Source organism: Hyla sarda, chromosome 2 (assembly GCF_029499605.1).
Source record: "Hyla sarda isolate aHylSar1 chromosome 2, aHylSar1.hap1, whole genome shotgun sequence".
Classification (NCBI taxonomy): domain Eukaryota; kingdom Metazoa; phylum Chordata; class Amphibia; order Anura; family Hylidae; genus Hyla; species Hyla sarda.
This window is the reverse complement of record NC_079190.1, coordinates 248,869,926-248,895,289: the sequence shown is the minus strand read 5'-3', so window position 1 is coordinate 248,895,289 and position 25,364 is coordinate 248,869,926. Positions and strand designations below refer to the sequence as shown.

At 44.1% G+C, this 25,364-nt stretch overlaps 1 protein-coding gene across 1 annotated transcript in view; it reads left to right on the top strand.

Moving 5' to 3' along the window:
• The window catches only part of LOC130355966 (multidrug and toxin extrusion protein 2-like), a 71,301-nt gene extending 48,736 nt beyond the window's left edge, over window positions 1-22,565 (top strand). The window contains exons 10-17 of the mRNA XM_056556906.1: window positions 3,437-3,504; window positions 15,441-15,549; window positions 18,454-18,529; window positions 20,170-20,239; window positions 20,321-20,453; window positions 20,695-20,789; window positions 21,419-21,512; window positions 22,185-22,565. Coding sequence (XP_056412881.1) covers window positions 3,437-3,504; window positions 15,441-15,549; window positions 18,454-18,529; window positions 20,170-20,239; window positions 20,321-20,453; window positions 20,695-20,789; window positions 21,419-21,512; window positions 22,185-22,438 — 899 coding nt within the window. The 3' untranslated portion in view covers window positions 22,439-22,565. The remainder of the gene's footprint in view (window positions 1-3,436; window positions 3,505-15,440; window positions 15,550-18,453; window positions 18,530-20,169; window positions 20,240-20,320; window positions 20,454-20,694; window positions 20,790-21,418; window positions 21,513-22,184) is intronic.
• The last annotated feature ends 2,799 nt before the right edge of the window (window positions 22,566-25,364 follow it).

Here is a 25,364-nt window from a genome sequence, read left to right as displayed (position 1 = left end):
ATCAGTTTCATTTTCATCCCCTTCAACTGGCGATTCTATCCCGGTGGGACAGGTCTCCCTTGTCCCTCGATCGCAAGATTGTACTTCCTCGGACATCTCGCCTCTCCCTTCTGTGTTGGCTCCGCTCCCCCCTACTTCTTCAGGGGTGCTCCTTCCTGCCCCTCCATTGGCTGGTTGTCAAGACGGATGCCAGCCTTTCGGGTTGGGGGGGTGTTTTCTGAGACCGGACAGTCAAGGGCCTTTGGTCTCCCAGAGAGACACTCTTCCCGATCAACATCTTGGAACTGAGGGCAATCTATCTTTGCCTGTTACATTGGGAGATCCTTCTTCAGGTCCGCCCGGTTCGTGTCCAGTCGGACAACTCCACTGCGGTGGCGTACATCAATCGCCAGGGTGGCACTCGCAGCTTGGCTGCAATGGCTGAAGTTTCCAAGATTCTTCTCTGGGCGGAACTCAGGGTTCCAGCCATCTCGGCAATTCACATCCCAGGCATAAACAATTGGGAAGCGGACTTCCTAAGCCGGTCCTCTCCCGACCCCGGCGAGTGATCCCTTCATCCGGAGGTGTTTGCAGAAATCTGTGACCTCTGGGGAACTCCAGATGTGGACCTTTTTGCATTCCGCCACAACCAGAAGGTTCCCCTCTTTGTGTCGAAGTCCCGGGACCCCTGTGCTCTGGCCGCAGATGCACTGGTGATTCCTTGGTCGGGTTTCGTCTCAAAGCAGAGGGCATTCCCGCCATTCTCGTGGCTCCAGATTGGCCTCGGAGGGCGTGGTACGGCGATGTCGTCCGGCTCTTGGACGATGTTCCACTGCGCCTTCCGCTTCGTCCAGACCTTTTCTCTCAGGGTCCCCTGTGCCACCCCAATTTACCGTTGCTGCATTTGACGGTGTGGCGGTTGAGACCGCGGTACTAAAGGCCCGTGGCTTATCAACACAGGTGATTCGCACCATGCTCAAGGCGCGCAAGCCCTCTTCCGCGAAGATATACCACCGTACCTGGCGGTCTTATTTTCGTTGGTGTGAATCTCAATCTCTTTCTCCAGTGGTGTTCTCCCTTCCCCGACTCCTTTCATTTTTGCAGTCAGGGCTGGAACAGCAATTAGCTCTCAGCTCTTTAAAGGGTCAAGTTACGGCCCTTTCCATTCTTTTCCAATGCCCTCTGGCATCAGATTCTCATGTTCGGACCTTCCTCCAAGGAGTGGCCCATGCGGCTCCTCCTTACAGGTCTCCTACTCCTCCTTGGGATCTCCATTTGGTCCTTAGCGCCCTACAGGGCGCGCCCTTTGAACCCCTCAGGGAGGGTTCCCTTCCTCCTTTCCTGGAAGGTGGCGTTCCTTATGGCAATTACCTCCATCAGACGGGTTTCGGAGTTGGCAGCTCTTTCTTGCCCATCTCCCTTTCTAATTGTCCATCAGGACAAGGTTGTTTTTTCGTCCGGTTCCTTCTTTTTTACCTAAGGTGGTTTCTGCCTTCCACCTCAATGCGGATATCGTCCTCCCGTCCTTTTTTCCCGCTCCATCTCATCCCGGGAGCGTTTGCTTCATAAACTAGATGTGGTATGGGCGGTGCGTACCTACCTCTCTATTACGTCTTCTTTTCGTCAATGTGATTCCTTTTTTGTTCTTACGGTCACCGTAAGGGTCTACCTGCTTCGAAGGCAACCATTTCGCGGTGGATCAGGTCTGCCATTTCAGAAGCTTACCGTTGCAGGGGGAAGACCCCTCCTTTCAGGGTTTAAGCTCAGTCCATGCGTTCTGTCGGAGCTTCCTGGGCTCTCCATAACAGGGCTTCAGCCTCTCAAGTCTGTAGGGTGGCTACCTGGTCGTCCTTGCACACTTTTACTAAATTCTACCAGGTTCATACCTTTGCATCCGCGGATGCTATTCTGGGCCGTAAGGTGTTGCAGGCGGCGGTGGCCCAGCCTGCCCCTTGATTGTTTTCTGTGCCCACCCTAGGGACGGCTTTGGAACGTCTCAAGGTCTGTGTCCCCCAATGGAGCCGACAGAGAAAAAGTGATTTTTGTCTTACCATAAAATCCTTTTCTCGGACGATCCATTGGGGGACACAGCTCCCGCCCTTTTTTTGGTGTTCCTGTTTTGGTTACCTGTCCGAGGGTGTGTTCAGTTAATTTTTTTGTTCTGGTTACCTCGGACTGGTCTTGGTTTTCTGCCTCTCGGTCCTCTCCTACTGCTCGGGGACTAAACTGATTACCTCAGGCTCTGTAGGCGGGTATATCATGCTGGGAGGAGCCGACTTTTTTGGTTTCCTTAGTGTCAAGTCTCCTAGCAACAATAGCCTATATACCCAAGGTCTGTGTCCCCCAATGGATCCTCCGAGAATAGGATTTTACGGTAAGACAAAAATCACTTTTTTTTATTAAACAAATTCTTATTTTTTGGGGGAGTGGGTGGGGTAATTTTTGAAACTATTTTATTACACTTTATTTTATTTACCTTTTAGCTAGTATCACTAGGGGACTTTTACATGTGGTCTACTGATCACTGATGTAATACCTGTCATCATAATAAGGCACAGCTACTTACATGAAAGATCTGGGACCCTTCAGACGACCCCTGGCTGCCCTACAAACCCATTAGCACATGGCGATTCTGACGCCAGGCTTCCATTGGGGTTACAGAGACCCACTGATCCATTTTATGCCGTGGTCATGATTTGAAAGGATATAGCTTCAACAGGAATGCTGGTTCAACGTGGATTTGGACACAAACAGTTTTTGACTGTTTGTGTCCAGCACCACGTTGAACCGGCTATCTCCTTTCTACACTTGTTCTATGCCGGGGGGGGGCTGCGGACACATAACCATTTTACACTCACCATTGTTGTGTATGATGCTACACAACTTCTTCAGGTGAGCGGCTATACAGCCTTTATATATTTCCCATTGTCCTCTTTTATTACACCACGGAGCGCTGTTACTTCCTTTTTTACAGTGGTCATGATTTGACCACAGCATGTAATGGACTGAACTGCCCGGATCAAATGTTTTGATCTGGTGACTCCGTTGGTAACCTTGGTAAAAATACCTAGTGGCTGTCACTAATGGGTTAATGGGAGTTAATTGACAAGGGGATTTTAAAAATCATTGGAGTACAGTCTTCAAAAACCAGGGCCTGGCAAAGGCAATGGATAAAGAGCCTTATTTTTATGTATAGTTTTGCTACCTTGTCTCATCTAGTCTTCCATCAATACAGTCATTAAATCCCCCACTCATTCACCACTAATCTTCAGAAAATAGAAAACTATAGAAAACTATTGTTTGTGCTATAATGGCTATGAAAAGGTAAATATAAAAAAAAATAGGGATTGTTACATGAAAAATAAAATAATCTGCATAATAAGAACCTTATAAAATGTAATTTCCTTTGTTTTAACTCCTTTGAGGGAATTATCTTATGTTCATTCTATTTCTTTAGGTCTTATCAGTGTTGTGGAGCTGGGGGCTCAGGCTATAATGTTACAATTGATGACAGCTGCTTACATGGTGAGTTATATAAGTTTAGATAAGACTAAGTGATAATTTAAAGGGGTACTCCGGGGCTAAGACATCTTATCACCTATCCAAAGGATAGGGGATAAGATGCCTGATCGCGGGGGTCCGCTGGGGACCCCGTGATCTTGAACGCGCCCCCCGCCCCCCTCCCCCGTTACAGGGTCTAATTACTGGCAATCACGGGGCCGGAGCATTGTGATGTCACGACCCTGCCCCCTTGTGCCGTCACGCTCTGCCCCCTCAATGCAAGCCTATGGGAGGGGGCGTGGCACCACAATGCTCCGTCCCCGTGATCGCCAGTAATCAGACCCGGTGCGAACATGCTCTGGGGACTGATTGTAATGGGGGGCCGCGTGCAAGATCACGGGGGTCCCCAGCGGCGGGACCCCCGCGATCAGGCATCTTATACCCTATCCTTTGAATAGGGGATAAGATGTCTTAGCGCCGGAGTACCCCTTTAATCAACTTGACATTTTAAGAGTGTATTCACACTTAGGCTGGGTTTACATGGCCGAAAATGTGCTGAATGTCTGCCAGGAAAACACAGGTGAACATTCTGCACATTTGCACAAACCGGCAGGTGCTAGGACCGTTCGGAAAAGCGCTGTCTCATAGACAGCAATGCATTTCCAGGAGGAATCCACAGAAAGACATCTATTTTTTTCTGCACACACTGGAATCAGGCTTTCCAATGCCCATTGAAATCAATATATGCAGCAGAGTGTCCGTGTCGAATATTCTAGCTGAATTCCGCACAGACATTCCACTGTGTGAACATACCCTTATAGGATCTACTGCAGAATACGCAGCAGATCCTGTACATGTAAATACACCCTAAGAGCTCGTTCACACGAGCGGATTTACTTTCCAACTCACAGAGTGTTTCCTGCTGCGAGTTTGAAAGGGGGCTGGCTCTCCACAGCAGATTTTCGGCAGCAGATTTCCGCTGTTGAAAATCCTCCGCAGACCCTAATGACTTCAATGGGGTCTGCAGCGGATTTTCTGCAGTGGGTACATTCACACGTGTATTATTTGCTGCAGATTTTTCTACCTATTGAAGTCAATGGCCAGCAAAATCTGCTGAAGCAAATCTGCAGCAGAAAATACACACAAGTGACCGTACCGTAACGGTCCATTCAGGGGTGAATATAATTGCAAGATAGCAGCGCATTTTCCACTATGAGTTTGAATAGAGGTGGGCTCTCCACGGCAGATTTTTGGCAGTGGAATTTCCGCTGTTGAAAATATGCAGCAGACCCCATTGAAGTCAATGTAATCTGCAGATTTCTGCAGATTTGAAGTTGTAAATTGCTGATCCGCAACTTAAAATCCGTGGTGGATCTGGTGTTTGTGAATATATCATAAGGCTATGTTCACACAGCTCAATATCTGCAATTCCGCACAAATTTTGTTCAGCAAAGGTTGCTGAACGAAATTGCATAATTCCACAGAAATTGTGTGAAATTTCAGTGGAATTATGTGTTCTCTAAACAAGCCCTATTGAGTTCAATAGGATTCCGCCGGCAATACTGCAAAATTTTAAGACAGAAAAAGCGAAGGCAGCTCACAAAGGCTAAAGGGAGATTAACTGTGGGATTAAGAGTGCTTAGATTAACTGTGGGGCTCTCAATATCCAAAGTGCCTAAGGGTTCTGTAAAGTAGTTGAAGCAAGGGGATACAGTCCTCAAGCACTCCCTAGTGGTATATTATGGATGGGAGGGTTGGGTGAAGTGGAGTGAGGAAGTCGTGATAACACTGATATGCAATAAAACAATTTATTATTAAAATAAATGCAAATTACGAAGAGGGTGGGGTAGTCCGCAGGGCCCTTGCGGATACTATCCCAGTCCAACTAATGCAATAGTTAGTACATATGATGGATAAAATATTAAATACAGTAGAAATAAGAAAAATAACACCAACAAATGAAAAAATTAGTCAATAAAAAATGTCCCCACTAAGCCAATGCATCTAATACTGCTAAAGACTCGATAATTATAATCCAATATGGATCCAGTAGGAGAATTAGTTAATTGTGGCTACTATGTAGCTAGTATATAGATTATGGTCAAATTATAAGGTGCAACAATAAGAGCTATGCTCTGTGTAGTAGTCCTATCCTTTGCCGGTGACAAATGCTGGAGCGATTGTGAGCCGATTGCAGAGCTATGCTCTGTTTGTATGTCAAATCCTGTTGGCAAACAGTAATGTCAAGCTTTGGAGCTGTGCTCCATTATCACTCTTATAAGGGGGCAGTTGTTGCAGAGCTATGCTCTATAACAGTGGTCTCCAACCTGCGGACCTCCAGATGTTGCAAAACTACAACTCCCAGCATGCCCGGACAGCCAATGGCTGTCCGGGCATACTGGGAGTTGTAGTTTTGCAACATCTGGAGGTCCGCAGGTTGAAGAACACTGCTCTATAAAGAACTCCTGTAGGAGGAGATAGCTGGGGACTATGGGGGAGATTTATCAAAACCTGTCCAGAGGAAAAGTTGCTGAGTTGCTCATAGCAACCAATCAGATCACTTCTTTCATTCTCTAGAGGCCTTTTTAACAATGAAAGAAGTGATCTGATTGGTTGCTATGGGCAAGTCAGCAACTTTTACTCTATACAGGTTTTGATAAATTTCCCCTCACGTCCCGCTCACCCGTTCCTATTGGTGGCCGTCCGGATCCCATGTATGGGTGCGGAGCTCCCAGCTGCGTGGGCCAGCTGCGTAAGCAATTCAGCTGTCTGTCACAGCAAGTGCCCGCGGTTCGGGAAGTATGCGTTCTGCGAAGGCCGTGTCTCAGCAGCGATGTGTGGTGTGCGGTGCACAGTGCGCCTCAGCAACGGCCTGTGATGATCGGTGCACAAAATGGGAAACAGGCCCTCCTCTGCCATGTGTTGTAGTGAAGCCTGCGGGCTTGGGGTCTCCTGATGCAGGCTGGGTTGGGTTCTTGAGATCCTTAGAGTGCTAGGCTATACGTGTTTCTGGAGGTCATCTCCTTTCTTCAGTAGCTAGCAAGTGAATGAGGTTCTGGTCTTTATATACATAACAGTGGTGTCATAAAAGCAATGGTGAGGGAATGGGAATGGGTAGGGGATAGAAGGGTCACATGGAAAACATGGAAAGAAGGAATCCAATATTGGTAGGAATCTATTGAGTAACCCGATTAGCAGTGAGAGTAATAACATAAATCACCTATGTGGCTTCAGAGATAGTGGATATGTGGTCCTTATGTCAGCATGATAATGAGCACCCGCCACTTCTCTATTTTGTGAATATCAATAGGTCTGAATAGTATTAGGTACAAAAAGTTTATACACATATATTCCTTGGAAATGGCACTCCATGTGGCAGTGTTGGGAGTATACCTGTGTGTCCCATAGATGAAGATGAAAAACAGTCCATAATAAAATAGAGTGAATAGGGTAAATATATAATGAGTATGGTGTAAAGCATGTAATAATCCGATGTGTAGTGAATCTGAGTCTTATTTCTGGGTATGGGTGTGTATGTCTATGTGGGTTGTGAATGGAGCATGTTTAACATGGAAGTGAGGACAGAAAAAAGTGATGATCATGAGTAAATGTGGGTATAGAGATATTCATGGATATAAATACATATAAATATATACAATAATGTAATGACTGTAAAACCCAAAGGGGGAGTGGAAACAGTCAGTGCAGAAAAAAAAGATATATATGTGTATATATGTATATAAACAAAACTTTTTTTTATTTTTATTTATGAATAAAACGGAATGAAAGATGATGATAAAATGATTGACTGTAATGATAAATGTAAATGCGAGAAACTATGTCATATACGATTCGAATATGGCAAAGAGGCAGTGTTAGACAGTGTAGAGAGCAACAATGCAATCCTATATCAGGGGGTCATAGATCTGAAGAGGAGTGGAGGAAACAAGAGGTAAAGTTTCATAGTGGTCTTGAGGCCAATGATGTCAATTGTGCCCTACGTTGGTTAGGTGGTTAAGCTGAGTGTCTCATTCAGGGGGTACTAGTGCTCGGAGTACGCACGGGCGCTAACCAGCCTGGCACCGTGCCTGACTTGGGCAAAGAGCACCCTCGGATTTATAGGAATCCTAACAGCTCACAACAGGCGTTCAGCCCTCTCGGTTCTATGGTATTAAAGTCAAAAATCTTTCTTGTCTCGGCCCTTGACATTTGGATTAGGGATCGACCGATTATCGTTTTGGCCGATATTATCGGTCGATATTCACGATTTTCTAAGTTATCGGTATCGGCAATTACCTTGCCGATAATGCGGGTGGTTTAAATCAATAAACTGCAGCGGCTTTTGCGAGGCCGGAGACCGCCGCCCGCTTCTCTCCCCCCTGCCTGTCCTGAGTCCAACCACCGCTGCTGTCAGAGACCACTGCCAACACCCGCTTCCCTCCTCCTGCCTGTCCTGGGTCCTGAGTCCAACCACTGCCGCTGCCAGAGACCGCCGCCGGTACCCCATTGCCTCCCCCATCCCCGGTTTTATAATTACCTGTTCCCGGGGTCCGCATTACTTCTGGCTCCTGCGGCGTCTTGAGCTGTCACTGTGCGCTGGGCCACTGACGGTGACGTTGCGTTGAGGACGTCATTGCTCAGTGCACAGCAACAGCGCAGGACGCCGCAGGAGCCAGAAGTAGCGCGGACCCCAGGAACAGGTAATTATAAAACCTGGGATGGGGGAGGCAATGGGGCACCGGCGGGGGGGGGGTTGGACTCAGGACCCCAGGACAGGCAGGGGAGAGAAGCGGGTGGCGGCGGCGGCGGTCTATGGCAGCGACGGTGGTTGGACTCAGGACCCCAGAACAGGCAGGAGGAGAGAAGCGGGTGGTGGCAGCGGTCTTTGGCAGCGGCGGTGGTTGGACTCAGGACCCCAGGACAGGCAGGGGGAGAGAAGCGGGTGGCAGCGGTGGTTGGACTCAGGACCTGAGGACAGGCAGGGGGTGAGAAGCGGGTGGCGGCGGCGGCGGTCTCTGGCCCCGCAAATGCCGCTGCAGTTCATTTATTTAACGCGCCTGCAGAAACAGTTTATCAGGGTATACCTGCGCACACACACGCACCCTCATTTTACCAAGGATATTTGGGAGGGGGGAATTAAAATGCACGGAATATTGGTATATGTTATCGGCTATCGGCCTGAAAGTTCACAGGTTATCGGTATCGGCTCTAAAAAACCAATATCGGTCGATCCCTAATTTGGATGGTGTAATTTCCCACTCTCCAGCTTTTCTTCACTGTCTGAATGGCTGTGTATCTCAGGCCAGTGGGATCCTTGTTGTGGGGGGTCATGAAGTGTGCCAAGAGTGAGTGTTTCATCACACCTTTCTTTATATTATACATGTGCTCGGCTCTTCTGGTTTTCAATAGTCTTTTCGTCCTTCCCACATACTGTTTGCCACATGGGAACTCAATGATGTAAATGACGTTGCAGGAGTTACAAGACAGACATTTTTGGATCTCCCATTCAAATTCCGTTGATGCCAACTTGATTCTCGTGGTTTGCTTCTGGAATGACAGTATATACTAACACTGATAGTATATTCAAGAGCACTGAATTTGGGGATTAAGGTCGCACCATCTATCAGGAATCCCACACGAATAAAGACATAGTTAACATTAAAGGGCTTCTTCTGTTGCGGTACCTGTAACATTGCCTATCAACGTCATTCCAGAAGCAAACCACGAGAATTAAGTCGGCATGAACGAAATTTGAATGGGAAATCAAAATATTTCTGTCTTGTAACTTCTGCAGCGTCATTTAGATCATTGAGTGCCCATGTGGCAAACAGTATGTGGGAAGGACAAAAAGACTATTGAAAACCAGAATAGCCGAGCACATGTATAATATAAAGAAAGATGTGATGAAACACTCCCTCTCGGCACACTTCATGACCCCCCACAACAAGGATCCCACCGGCCTGAGATACAGAGCCATTCAGACAGTGAAGAAAAGCTGGAGAGGGGGAAATTACACCATAGAACCGAGAGGATTGAACGCCGGTTGTGAGCTGTTTGGATTCCTATAAATCCGAGGGTGCTCTTTGCCCAAGTCAGGCATGGTGCCAGGCTGGTTAGCGCCCGTGCCTGCCCTGAGCACTCGGCACTCGGCTTAACCACCTAGCCAACACTACCTGGGCACGATTGACAGCATTGGCCTCAAGACCACTATGAAACTTTACCTCTTGTTTCCTCCATTCCTCTTCAGATCTATGACCCCCTGATATAGGATTGTATTGTCGCTCTCTACACGGTCTAACACTGCCTCTTTGCCATATTCGAATCGCATATGATATAGTTTCTCGCATTTACATTTATCATTTATCATTTTTTACTGATTTTATCCACTCCCCCTTTTGGGGATTACAGTCATTACATTATTGTATATATTTATATCCAAGAATATCTCTATACCCACATTTACTCATGATCACTTTTTTCTGTCCTTACTTCCATGTTAAACATGTTCCATTCACAACCCACATAGACATACACACCCATACCCAGCAATAAGACTCAGATTCACTACACATCGGATTATTACATGCTTTACACCATACTCATTATATATTTACCCTATTCACTCTATTTTATTACGGACTATTTTTCATCTTTATGGGAAACACAGGTATATTCCCAACACTGCCACATGGAGTTCCATTTCCAAGGATTATATGTGTATAAACTTTTGGTACCTAATACTATTCAGACCTATTGATAACCACAAAATAGAGAAGTGGCGGTGCTCATTATCATACTGACATAAGGACCACATATCCACTATATCTGAAGCCACATAGGTGATTTATATTATTACTCTCACTGCTAATCGGGTTACTCAATAGATTCTTACCCATATTGGATTCCTTCTTTCCATGTTTTCCATGCGACTCTTCTATCCCCTAACCATTCCCATTCCCTCTCCATTGCTTTTGTGTCACCACTGTTATGTATATAAAGACCAGAACCTCATTCACTTGCTAGCTACTAAAGAAAGGAGATGACCACCAGAAACACGTATAGCCTAGCACTCTAGAGATCTGAAGACCCCAACCCAGGCTGCATCAGGAGATACCAAGCCTGCAGACCTCACTACAACACTCTGTGCACCGATCATCACAGGCAGTTGCCGAGACGCACTGTGCGCCACACGCCGCTGCTGAGACACCACCTTTGCAGATCGCAGACTTCCCGAACCGCGGGCACTCGATGTGACAGACGGCCGACTTGCTTCTGCAGCTGGCTCACGCAGCTGGGAGCGCCGCAGCCATACACTGGATCCTGACGGCCACCCCTAGGAACGGGTGAGCTGGACATAGTCCCCTGCTATCTTCCTGCTAGGAGTTCTTTATAGAGCATAGCTCTGCAACAACTGCCCCCTTATAAGAGTGATAATGGAGCACAGCTACAAAGCTTGACATTACGGTTTCCCAACAGGATTTGACATACAAACAGAGCATAGCTCTGCAATCGGCTCACATCTTCATTCACAGGAACATAAGTTCGGCAACACTCCGGTATTTACCACCGGCAAAGGATAGGGCTACTACACAGAGCATAGTTCTTATTGTTGCACCTTATCATTTGACCACAATCTGACCATAGTAGCCACAATTAACTAATTCTCCTACAGGATCCATATTGGATTATAATTATCGAGTCTTTAGCAGTATTAGATGCATTGGCTTAGTGGGATATTTTTTATGGACTAATTTTATCATTGTTGGTGTTATTTTTCTTAGTACTACTGTATTTAATATTTTATCCAGCATATGTAATAACTGTAGCATTAGTTGGACAGGGCCCTGCGGACTACCCCACTGTCATGGTTGATGACATAAGAAGTTGATGGTCTGGACATAAGAAGGACACAGGAAGATGCTGACCAAAGGAATGCGGATTACTCCTGCTGTTCACATATGGTCTGGGTGGGGGCTGGATGGACACAGGAAGATGGGGGATACTGACCAAAGGAATGCAAATTATTTCTGCATACCACCTCAGGTCTGGGGGTAGACACCTTGGAGACGCTGGAGGTGCCTTCCCTCCCCCTACAGGAATCTGGGAAGATAAGAAAAGCTGGGTGGGGGATTCAGGCAGTTGCTGTGATGATCCCAGGGGTATGAGTTGCTGCTAGTACAACACTGCCCTGGAGATTTTGCCCCAGAATCTGGAGAATTGCTGGGATAGAGGAGCTGAGGCTGAGGCCGCCCTCCGCAACAATGAATCTTGTTGGAGTTATCTGTGGACTTAGATGTGGACCCCTGTGAACTGAGGAGCGGATGTGAGGACCGGATCTCCCAGGGGACCTGAGGTACCACTAGATGTAGAGCTGTTATCTGTGGACTGTGGACAATACATTGGAGAGTGGAGTGTTGGACCCGGAGCTGAATCCCGGTATCTTCAGTTTGTTCCTTCCCCTGTGTCCATTGACTGTGCCCTTCTATTGCCCATTGTTTGCCCAGTGACTGTGCCCTTCTGTTGCCCATTGTTTGCCCACTGACTGTGCCCTTCTTTTGCCCATTTTGTGGCCAGACTCCAGATCACCCCCTCATCCTGTGGATTGTGTTTTGTTTTGTGATCTCTGCCAATAAACATGGCGCTGTTCTCCCATCTGTTCCTCTGTTGATTGTGTGACAATCCCTGAGTGGCGAACCCATCACACCCACCCTCTTCGTAATTTGCACTTATTTTAATAATAAATTGTTTTATTGCTTATCAGTGGTATAACGACTTCCTCACTCCCCTTCCCCCCATCCATAATTTCCCACTATGGAGTGCTTGAGGACTGTAGCCCCTTGCTTCAAAATTTAGAGACAGTTTGCGTAATGTAGAATGTCCGCATTACGCTGTATGAATGGAACAGCGGAATCCCATTGAACATAATGGGCAGTAAATTTTGGCAGAATTATCATTGAATACACAACCAGGTACAGATCATAAATGGAGGACATAATTAATGGAAAGATTAAGGGGGAAATTTATCCTTTGTGACTTTTTATACTTCTTTTTTCAAGCTTGCACAGTTGTGCACAGTGTATCATATATGTGTAGGAGATAGCAGACACTGCTGACAGCCTCTGCCTTTCGATCTGCTCTTCCAGCACTGTCAGTGAGAACAGAGCCGGCAGCATTGCCTGCCCGCACACGGTGCTCTGCAGAGTGATTGACAGATGTTACGCCGAGCGCTCCGGGTCCCTGCTCCTCCCCGAAGCGCTCGTGGCGTTCCTCGCTCTGCAGCGCCCCGGTCAGACCCGCTGACCGGGAGCGCTGCACTGACATTGCCGGCGGGGATGCGATTCGCACAGCGGGACGCGCCCGCTCGCGAATCGCATCCCAAGTCACTCACCTGTCCCGGTCCACGGCTGTCACGTCCTGGCACGCGCGGCTCCGCTCCTTAGGGCGCGCGCGCCAGCTCTCTAAGATTTAAAGGGCCAGTGCACCAATGATTGGTGCCTGGCCCAATCAGCCTAATTAGCTTCCACCTGCTCCCTGTCCATATTACCTCACTTCCCCTGCACTTCCTGGCCGGATCTTGTTGCCTTGTGCCAGTGAAAGCGTTTAGTGTTGTCCAAAGCCTGTGTTCCAGATCTCCTGCTATCCTCATTGACTACGAACCTTGCCGCCTGCCCCGACCTTCTGCTACGTCTGACCTTGCCTCTGCCTAGTCCTTCTGTCCCACGCCTTCTCAGCAGTCAACGATGTTGAGCCGTTGCCGGTGGATACGACCTGGTTGCTACCGCCGCAGCAAGACCATCCCGCTTTGCGGCGGGCTCTGGTGAAAACCAGTAGCAACCCTAGAACCGGTCCACCGACACGGTCCACGCCAATCCCTCGCTGACACAGAGGATCCACATCCAGCTAGCTGAATCATAACAACAGGCCAGCACAGTGCTAAGCACGCTCCCACTTCCTGTATTCCGACTGGACAGGAGAATTAATCCAGTCGGTTTACAGTTAGAGACCCTCTGGAAAGCAGTGTGGGAGAGGATGTAAGGGACCCCTAGTGGCCACAGTTTTAGGTGGATTTTCAACGGTAAAATATCAGAAAAAATAATGCTATTATATTGGAGATGCACTTATATTCATAGGCACTAATCAGGAGACAGTGCCTATTTAAATTCCATTAGTGACTTTGTATTCAGTGGCTTACATTTACTATGCATGATGCACCGAAATTTTTGATTAGCGATTGACAGTTATTATTAGGGATGCACCGAAATTTGGCTGCCGAAAATTATCGGCCAAAAATGCCCCTTTTTGGCTGATTGAATTTTCTGCACAAAATTTCGGGGGGCGTGACTTAACCCCTTCGTGACCCATGACATACATGAAGGTCATGGGTCGGGTGAGGACATGACGCGGACCCCGCGTGTCAGGTCCGCATCATACATGGGAGATGCCTGCTGCTATCAGCAGCTGAAATTTGCCTGTCATTGACCATACCCCGCAGCCCCTTGCTAATTCTTGTAGCGAGGGGCCGCCACTAATAGCCAACATGCAGCCATGGCAAAGTTGACAGCGGCATCTAAAAGGGACATGCAAATGCTCCCTGGTGGTCCAGTGGGGTGGATCGCCCCCCTGCAGCGCAATTGCGAGGGGCTTTCCTCTGGTTCATTGGTGTCCGTGGCTCTTCATTTGATTGAGCCTAGCTAAGCATGCTCAACCAGATGAGCACAGAGCACACAGATCAATGGAGTTCTATGAAGTGTAAAAAAAAAAAGTTAAATAAAAGTTTAAAAACACCCATTAACCCCTTCCATATTTAAAGTTTAAATCACCCTCAGTTTCCCATTTTCCATATAAAAAATAATAAAAATAAACATATTTGGTATCGTCACGTGTGTAATCGTCCCAACTATTAAATTATTATGTTTCTAACCCTGCACTATGAACAGCGTAAACGCAAAAAAATCCCAAACACAAAATTTGCTGATTTTGTTCACATCACATCCCAAAAAAGTAATAAAATGTAACAAAAACTTAATTTAAAAAAAGGAGGCTGGGCATTGCATTTCCGATTTCGGTTTTCGGCCAAGCACAGCCTAAATTTTTGGTTTGGGACCAAAATTTTCATATACAGTATGCCTCTATTTGTTTCCCCACTACAACTCCCAGCATGCCCTGACAGCCAATAGATGTCAGGGCAAGCTGGGAGATGTAGTGAGGAAACAGCTGGAGGGACACTGAATAGGTGAACTAAGGGGGGTGGGGAGGGAGTTGAGGGGCGCGACGGGGCCGGGGGGGGGGGGGGGGGGGGTTGCGGGCTGCGCGGCGGGGAGCGGGATGTGCGGCCATCACGGTGTTCACCTATACAGTATGCCTCCACTTGTTTCCCCACTACAACTCCCAGCATGCCCTGACAGCCAATAGATGTCAGGGCAAGCTGGGAGTTGCAGTGGGGAAACAGCTGGAGGCGCCCTGTATACGGCCCACCCCCTCGATCTTCGCTCCATGAGTCTGATGATAGGGGGTGCTGCTTGAGAGATTGTGGGGGTCCCCAGCTATCAGACATCTTATCCCCTATTCTTTGGATAGGTGATAAGATGTCTAGGGCTGGAGTACCCCTTTAAGATTTTTTAATTGATGTAATTTACAAATCTGTAGAACTTTTTGGCACCAGTTAATTTGAAGAAAAAAAAAAAAATAATAATAATAATAATTTCACCAGACTACCCCATGTCATTATTGTTCTATATATGGTAAATATGTTGTTTATTTGGTAACTTAAAAAGTTATTTGGCTCTGAACTTTTTCAGTTTAGGAGCCAAAGCCCCCCAGGTAAGATCAGTAGATTTTTGTGTGAAAGTATGCTCAGGCAGGGGTAAAACAAAAAAAAAAAAAGTGTACTTAAAATCACATTTCTTCTTCTGCTTTTTTAAGACTAATTAGAATTGACAAAGAATCTTTTATCCCCTCAGATTCCTGTTGGATTTAGTGTGGCTGCGAGTGTGAGAATAGGAAATGCTTTAGGAGCAGGAGATGTGGAACAAGCCAAAACATCCTGTAAAGTTTCCCTTTTATGCATTGGTAAGCATAATATTTAATAACTAATAATTAGCAGTTGAATATTTCAGTGATATATTGATATTCAAGTTTAGTTGGTATTCAGAGAATATATAATAGATATGCATTTGCTCGTGTTTACAAACAAAAAGCTACTTCCTAGTGTTTTCTTTTTCTCCAATCTATGTCCAGCAAATTGGTCTGGACTTTTAAAACACTGGGGAGGAGGGCAAAAATTATGCCTAAATTCCTGACAAAAAGCATGTGTAAATGAAATTGGAGGTGAGGGGCTCACACTAAATAGGTGATGAATGACTGTCGATGTGCTGTATGATACACGTTAACCCTACGTGTCTAGGTATAATATAGAAAAATATATGGAGATACAGACCTCTAGATACTCATATGCTAATAATATGCTAATAATCTATGTGGGATGTAATGATGGGATATAGTGATTGCTGGTCTGTTATCGGGATGTGGTGATAGTGTGTTGATGATTGTCTAATACTGACTGGATTAGATTAATGTAGTATTAATATATAAATTATATATAAAATTAATACAGGCTAGGTGATAAAAGTTAAATTAATATAGATTTTAATTATTTAGTATTTCGTGTGCGGTTGTGCAGGGCCCTTGCACTAACCACACCTTTAATAACTAATTAAAATAAAGAAGATAAAAATACAATAAATGTAATAAATTAATGCAATGAAGGTAATAAAAAAAAAATAATTCATGCAATATAAAAACAGCAGTCCCTAATTGCAGCAGCTGGAGATGAAAGAATATTTCTTAATGCCTCAATGATTATGCACTGTAGCAAAATTCAATGTGCTATGCAGAGTTCAAAGTACTTGTGTAAAGTTCACTGTAGCATAATTCAAAGTGCTGAGCAGAGTTCAAAGTGCAATACAATAAATGGGAAGTTCAAAAGAGCTACGCAAAAAATGATTCCAATCCTCCACTGGGTAAGTAGATGTTTAGAAAGAAGTTACTGTTGCAATTGTAGCAGTTTTAACAGAGGACAGTTGTAGCAACTGTATTTAAGTACATAAGAAAGTTGTTGGTGCACATCACCGCTCACCGCTTCCCTGATGCGCTCCTATCTGTAGTATGGTCCTTCATGTGTGCATGTGTGGCATGGCACAAATCTACTAAAGAGTTTTCGACTGTTTTTGCAGGGCTGACTGAGAAGTAATAAAATTCACCAGAATTACTAATGGCATGTGACACTTTTTTTTTTTTTTCCATTATATTGGTGGAAATTTTGTGTCAGCCAAAAGATGGTGTAAGGAAAAATATCTTACAAATGGAGCCACTTTAAGAAATGTTGTCTGGGGAGCAGAAAAGGTCCTACCTGTTTTGCTCTTAATGCTTACTTCAACCCCCTGACATCTCGGCAATGGGTTTGGCAATGGGAGATATGCAGAAGAAAGAAGTGAGTTCAGAACAGGTAAGAACTTTCCTGCTACCCGGACAACCACTTTTATCATACAGTTTGCACCACTATGATGAATATGACCCTACCGTTTGTCTCATCTAGTTTGATTTTGGATAACATTAGCACAGTATTATTACGTATACCCTGCTATTCTTAGAATGTAACGGTACTTCAATAACACTGGCCATAAGTAATCAGATGCCTTACTGTGAATAGAGGACAAACAGTTTTTAGAAGGCAATGAGGGCAAAGAAGTGGGAGGTGCACCTGTACTGTCACTTCTTCGGCATGTATATAGCATTAGTGGCATTATCTCACGTTTTATTTTATTAGAAATGTCCTGAAATGCTGCTTATAGCTGTATATAAATCTGGTCCTACATACAGCATTTTTGGCTAAAACACTGCAGTTTTTGTAGCAATTTTTTAAATCAAAGCTATGGGTGGATTTCAATGGAATGAAAAATATACAAAAATAATTTTATTTCTCTATATCACTGCTTTTCAAAAATCTTTTGGCATTAGTTCTGGGAGTTGGGCCTCCACAGGTCTACTATTCATGGCCTTCCATAAATTTTATTAGGCTGGTTAACCAGTGTTTCTAGCATAAAAGATACCTTTCTAAGTTTGTGTTTCCTGCTTCATCTGTATTCTCCTTGGTGATGGTGCTAATCTTCTCTGCTGGGGATGGGCTCTATGCAGAATCTGTCTCCTTCTCCCTCTGATAATTGACAACAGGTTTTTTGGCATCCAAAGTAGTGAAGGTATTTCCAATGTGCAATTCACAATATGCACTCCTTTGGAAATTAAGCAGGGAAGTAGGAAAGAGGGCTATTTTCACTGGTTGCTCAGCAGTGAACAGAAAATCAGTACATAGAGAATTAAATGTAGAACCAGCAGAACTCTGCTCTGTAGGTAAACATGCAAATTTCCATTCATTTTAAACCCAGATGGCATCATACTATGTATGTATATGTCATAACATCCATGGATACGGTAATTTTTTTAACAGCATGTAACATTTACATGTTTTATTATCTATACAATTAATAATATATTTAACAGAGGACAGAAAAAATTGTTCTTTAGATAATTTAGTTGTGTCTGGTGCTCTAATTCCAACACTGTTTTCATTTAATTGCTAGGCTCTCAACACTATTCCCACTATATAAGGATTTTACTATTGGGATGACTATCTGCACTTTTTCCTAAATAGTCAGGTGTAGTAAACTAAATTTTAAAAAGGGATGTGAATACTAGGCAAAATTAAGTTCACGCCCACTTGACTATTCAGGGAAAAGTGTAGATAGTTTACCAAATAGAAAATCTCTAATTCTCAGGAACAAGGGGGCATAGAAACATCAAAAAAACATTTTTAGATGTACAAATATATATTTTTGATGGTAAAAAATGTCAAAATCTTTGCAATATACCAATTCAGATTTTTCTTGTATATATTCACAGTTTACTTTTTTGTTTTAGTGTTCTTTGCTGTTGTCACTGGTAGTCTGCTGGCTGGGCTAAAAGATGTGGTTGCTTATGTTTTCACTTCAGACAGGTTGGTAAATGATATGATATTTCATTTATGATATTTATAACATTAAAGGGGTACTCCGCCCCTAGACATCTTATCCCCTATACAAAGGATAGGGGATAAGATGTCAGATCGCCAGGGTCCCGCTGCTTGGGACCCCCAGGATCTCCGCTGCAGCACCCCGCTATCAATAGTGCACAGAGCACGCTCACTCTGTAGGTAATGACCGGCGATACAGGGGCCAGAGCATCGTGAAGTCACGGCTCCGCCCCCTCGTGATGTCACAGCCCGCCCCCTTAATGCAAGTCTATGGGAGGGGGCGTGATGGCCGCCACGCCCCCTCCAATAGACTTCTATTGAGGGGGCGGGCAGTGATGTCACGAGGGGGCGGAGCAGTGACGTAACAATGCTCCAGCACCTGTATTGCCCGTCATTACGCACGGAGCGAGTTAGCTTTGTGCAGTAATGATAGCGGGGTGCCGCAGCGGAGATCCCGGGGGTCCCCAGCAGCGGGACCCTGGCGATCTGACATCTTATCCCCTATCCTTTGGATAGGGGATAAGATGCTATGGGCGGAGTACCCCTTTAAATTATCTCCTATTTTAGCACCTCTTATTCACCTCTTATTGGTACAATAATTGATATTAATTGTAGGTTTGAAGGTTAAAAAACTTTTATTACCACACCACAAGAAAAACATTGAGAAAGTACCTGATTTAGGAAAAAAACTGTTCTTGAAAATACAGTGCATTCGCAAAATCTTCAGATCCTTTCACTTTACATTTAGTTATGTTAAATTGGCGCTGTCAGATTCAAAAACGTTTTAAATGTTGTACATCTTGGCAAAACATTAACCTTTCTAATACACTTCATAAGAAACGTATTTCCTTTTTATAGAAATCATGGCTTATAAAATCATGACTTTGTCCAAGCTGAAGCACAGGCAGGGACAAATTCCAGTAAGTGAGGGTGGGCTAGCACTCCTCTGTGTTCTCTCCTGTGTGATAGCAGTAGGAAGGAGTAGAAAAGAAACCGGCGCTGCGACTTAGAGCATACAGACAATGACGTCCAGGGTGAGTAAAAGGAGCCCTCCCGAAACGTGTAATCCATTGCCTTTTATTTGTTTTTGTTCAATAAACGGTCCTGCTGAGGATTCTTTTACTTCACCCTGGACGTCATTGTCTGTATGCTTTAAGTCGCAGCGCCGGTATCCAAGGGTTTCTTTTCTACTCCTTCCTACTGCATCTACAGGATGACCTGGGTCGGCTCCTGCTACCCACTGTCTGAGCAGCGACGCACCATCATTGGTACCCCCTTTTAATAGGGGTTATATGCCTGTTATTTCCACTTTGAGGTGAGCGGCCATCTAGAAGCCCCGTAGGGACATCCCCCATTCCTCACACCTCCCACGTATATCCCGGGGTAATACATGAGGCGCCACTTGTCGGTCCTTTTTTTCGTTTCTTTCCTGTGTGATAGGACAGGAGAGAGCACAGAGTTATGTCCATAAAGGTGATTTTAACTGTGATTTGTTACACTGTGTGAAAAAGATTCTTTAATAAATTTAGATAACCTATATTTGTCAAATGCATTTAACTTCTGTTCGGTCAAAAATATTGCACATCAATTTGGGGCTATTGAACTTTCCTATATTTTTTCTCTAGGGACATTATTGCCCTGGTTTCACGTCTCATGCTCATTTTTGCACCATTTCACATATTTGATGCTACAGCTGTAAGTACCTAGAAATACATGTTATATATGTATGTATAGTTTAGCACAACCTTTTATAATTATGTACAATTGTTATTTTAGGGCACTTGTGCTGGAATACTTAGAGGATCTGGGAAGCAAAAGATTGGTGCAATTACAAATGCTATTGGTTATTATCTTTTGGGTTTGCCAATAGGAATTTCACTTATGTTTGCGGCAAAACTTGGAGTAATAGGTAGGTACTATGATTGTAACTTGATTGACTACAATATTTGTTAGGTTTTTAATTGAATTATTAATTACAAAGCTAAGAATTAATTTGAAAAGAGAAGTCTGAGTCTCTCCTTTACACATGTCCTTTATTTATGATCTGTTCCTGGCTTTGTATTCAATAATTGCTTTGAAAACCTGAACTTGTGAACACAGCCTAAAGCAAATTTTTCTTTGGATGCTTAAATCATGTTTACGTTTTGAAGGTCTATGGTCTGGAATGATATTCCCGGTCTTTTTACAAGCCTCCTTTTTTATGGTCTACGTTTTGCGCATGAACTGGAACAAAGCCATGAAAGAGGTAATTATGATCCCATAATCAGTTTAGTTTTTTTATTAAATTATCCTCTGGTTTGTGACTGAAGTGGCCATAGATACCTGTCATGTTATATTAAAACAAAACCAGCATGCATAATTGTAGATAGGCCTTGCTTGATCAAAATAATAATATTTCAAGCATTACAATCACAATACTTGACAAGACATGTCAAAAGTTTTGATCAGTTAGGGTCTGGGTGCTCAGAACCCCACCAATTGTTATAACAAATCAGGAGAAGTGTGCAGATGAATGCTTCTTTCTACTGCTTGCTACTCTGCCCATCTCCCTGTGGAACACAGATTCTATAGTAAGTCTATAAAGCATGCAGTGAGATAGGGAAAGGCACTCAGACTTGTTCTTCTCTTGGCTCATTCCGAACTCCAACCAATCAATACTTTTGACATGTCTCTGTGACATATCAAAAGTTTTGTGAAATTTGTATTGGTTTTCCTATACTTACTGCTTTCTCAGTCTGTCAACAGGTTTGTCTGCCTGCAGAACCCCCACAGAGCATCACACAGTAAAACAGCAGTTTCACATTTAATGTTAAATTTACAAAATTCCATAGGGATACATGTTATATTTTTAGTATCCGAGTGTTATTTTTGTAGGCTCAAGTTCGTGCAGGAGTAAAGAAAGAAGACAATGTACCCACAATTTCACAAGTGGAGAGCTCTGGTAAAGGATTTGGCATGGTTACAAATGGTAAGTTTGTGTTTCACATTGTAATAATATTTTAGTATGTTACAATTATAGGTACTAGTAAACACTGAGAACTCCTCAGTAGAGAGTTTCATTACAATAAAATGATACCTAGTTCTCATCTGTGGTAGAATGGTATGCATGCATGCATGAATGAAGAAAGTACTTAGACTAGACAATCTAAAAATGCACCAGATTTATCACAGTAAATTGTGCAGTTTAATAGAACTGCCAAATTTTTAGACTGCCTATTCTAAGTTTAGATTAATGACTAGGTGGCCTTTTCTACTCCAAAATATTGTACCACAAATTTTAGTGTGTAGAGTTGCACACAAGCCATGCATCTTTTTTTTTTGCTGATCAACGCAAGGCAAAATATTGTCTAAATTCAAATACTAAAAGATTGTCAATATTGAGCAAGGGAAAAGAGTGTCTAAAATCAAATACAGGGTTGTGCACATTATGTAAGCCAGGTTTTATTTGCAATAGTAAATCTCCCTCAGTGTTCTTAAATTAATTTAAAAACATATTGTATTGTGCACCCCTAAAAAAAATCCTTATTGTGTTGTTTATGTTCTCATGTTCCTGATGTAGTGTTACAATGACTTATGTAAGATGAGTTGGCTTCATCTTATTAACTGTTTTAACATGCATGTATTTTCCAATATGCTTTAGGGGACATTCACTCTTTTGACACTGTGGAACAAGGTATAACTGCTGGTGCAGCCATCTTACCAGATGCCCCCTTTAATGAAAACCATTCAGCGCATCTGATTCTTCAAGAAGATCCATCGGAGGCTTGCAATGTAGTTGTAGTTGGTGTCTTGTCCACTAAACAGCTTATGCTCAGACGGGGTCTTGTTGTCTGTATAGCCATAATGGTGCTGGTTATTGGGGTCATAATTAAAGTTTTTACAGGTAATGGATAAAGTGATTGCATATAGTTAAAATAGTTTAACCAGTGTCAAGGCAATACACAGTCTACATTGCAGTCCTTGCTCAGAACTTCTTCAGAGTGCTGATAGGTTACTGTGATATAGAAGGGACAGTTGTTTTTTAAATAATTTCTTCAATTCCAACATTTCCATCTTGCAACTGGGACAAAAATAGGGATGTGCACGTTTTTTTGTGTGAACACTTGCACTTTTTACTTGCACTTGGGTGATTTGAGAGCATGTACCTCGGCTCTTCAATTAAAAAATCTAAATATATATATGAATATACCTTTCAGTAAAAACACCTCCCAAGAAACTATATTTTCTTTGAAAGATGTGGATATTTTGTTTTTAATGTTCAAAGCAAAGTTCCATTAATCATTACATATCTAATGGTTGTCTAAGACAAGTGAGAAATGCTTGAGTTGAGCAAATGAATTTGGCCTTTTTTTTTTATTGCTGTTGGTGGTACTGTGTGTTGTATCTCCTCAAAGACAACATGCTGCTTCAGTGATCAACAGTGACCATATTGAAGATCCTTAAAGCCTTTATGTATTTTTGCCATAAATGTTAATTTTGTCATTATGTAAGTGCATTTGAATTTTGCACTTTTTTTTACAGATAATATTTTCTGTATACCTAAGTCTAAAATTTGTACATTTTTACAATAAATGTGTCTTGTCTTCTATACCCATAACCTAGACTAGTCATTGAGTAATTTTAAGAAAAAAACTAAAGTACTTTATTGATTATTTAACACACATACATAAAAACAGGAGGTATACCACCGAAGCAGGGGAAAAGAGGGAAAAAGGTGGCACCCTGTATCCTGAAAAATTGCCGCACAACACTATAGTATGCTAAGCAATATTACAATACATATATTGCAAAATCATGGCATAAGAAATTATGCTACTAAAACAACACATCAGAAAAAAAACAGCAAAGTCAGATTCCAGGACACGGAGGTCACACCACCGCAATGCAGTGTTTCGTGACCAAAGCTTTGTCACCTGCAGACTTCAGCTGTCATTGGCACGTGCCGCTCGATATGCCATGCCTACGGTCCTTTCGGGTATTGCGTCAGTGAAACAGATCAGGTGACCTGGTCAAATGATGACACGCACCCATGCTCTACACATGAACATGATTATCACCAAGAAGGAGTAACAAGAAGATCAAGTGGCATTGCTAGCCAAGGTTCGAGGCACATGCTCTGTTAAAGGGATCATTGCCCCAAATCTTTTGCTTAGCACAGGGCTGTCCAAACAGCACTTTAAATCCGTAAGCAGCAGTGGCTGTTGGAACTGACGAGTGATGCCCCTGACGTCACACTACAGAGTGAGAGGACATCACTCATCAATGCAGCACAGAGGACGTCTGACCCACAGAGAAGCCAAGCGCCTGCAACTGAGCCTGCCAGAGTGCGCTTTGGACAGGTAAGAAGTGCACAGCAGGGGGTTGGAGGAAGGAGGGGAGGGAGTGAAGATTGATGTGACACAGGGTGATGGGGGGGGGGGGGAATTATGTGGAACAAGGGGGTGTTAAAATGGGACTAGGGGGATTAAACATTCCAAAAGTTTGGAAAGCTCTGGCCTAACACTACATTCACCGGCCGGCCTGCACACCTCCACACTGGCCACAGGCTACTTTAAAGGGGTACTCCACCCCTAAAATCTTATCCCCTGCCCAAAGGATCACAGCTGTCACGCCACCTCCATTCACATCTGTGGGAGGAGTCATGATGGCTATGTACTAGCCATCGTGCCCCCTCTCATAGACATGAATGGAGGGGGTGTTGCGTGACATCCTTTGGATAGGATATAAGATGTCTTGGGGCAGATTATTTCTTTAAATTAGCAAAGGATTCCAGGAGCAGAGGAGCCTATAACTAAGTGGGCACAGAGTGGGCCTATAGCTAATTATAGGTGCAACATTAAGAGCAGTTCCTAGTCCAATTTTAAGCTTCCCATGCAGTTGTTTCTGACTTTATTCATTTGCACCTAAAAGATTTGATGCTATTTTGTAGGCAAAAAGTGGCTACACTAAATATTGATTTAAAGGGGCACTCTGCCCCTAGACATCTTATCCCCTATCCACCCCCATCCCATGATCTTCATGCAGCACCCGGCGTTCTGAACATTATGTTCAAAATGCTAGGTGCGGGTGGCCATGGTCGTGATGTCACGCCACACCCCTTGTGACGCCACGACCCTTCCATAGACATGATAGGGTGCTGCACAGAGATCAGCGGGGGGTCCCAGAGGCCGGACACCCCACGATCAGACATAATATCCCCTATCCTTTTGAAGGGCAGGTAGAAGAGGTGACTGTCCTGATGACTCATGGTACAGGTAGCGTAAAAATGGTAACAGGTTTCCTGACCCACCTTCAACCCCCCGCCCCCCTCCACAATGTTGATTTCTGCCTTACTTTTCTTCCGCCTCACCTTCTAAGACCCATAGCGTTTTTATTTTTTCACTGACATATGAGGTCTTCTTTTTTGCAGTACAAGTAGTAATTTTTTATACCACCCTTCATTTTATCAAAAAATTCATTATAAACCCGGAAAAAAATATATATTTTGGGCAAATTTTTTAAAGAAAATGGAATTGCGAAATTTTGTTACACAGAAAACATTACTTTTTAACCCCTTCCCACCCCAGGACGTATGCATATGTCCAAGTTGCTAGCTTGTTAGCGCAACTGGATGTATGCATATGTCATAGTGATCTCCTGCTCTGTGCCATACGCTGCAGGAGATCGCCGGCGGGACATTGCTGTCAATCACAGCCGGGTCCCGCCGCAGTTGCCGCGACGGGGATCGCGCCGGTCTCGGCAGCAGTAACCCTGTAGATTCCGTGATCAGTCCTGATCACGGAATCTATGAGTTTGACAGGGGGAAGGGCTCCCCCTGTAC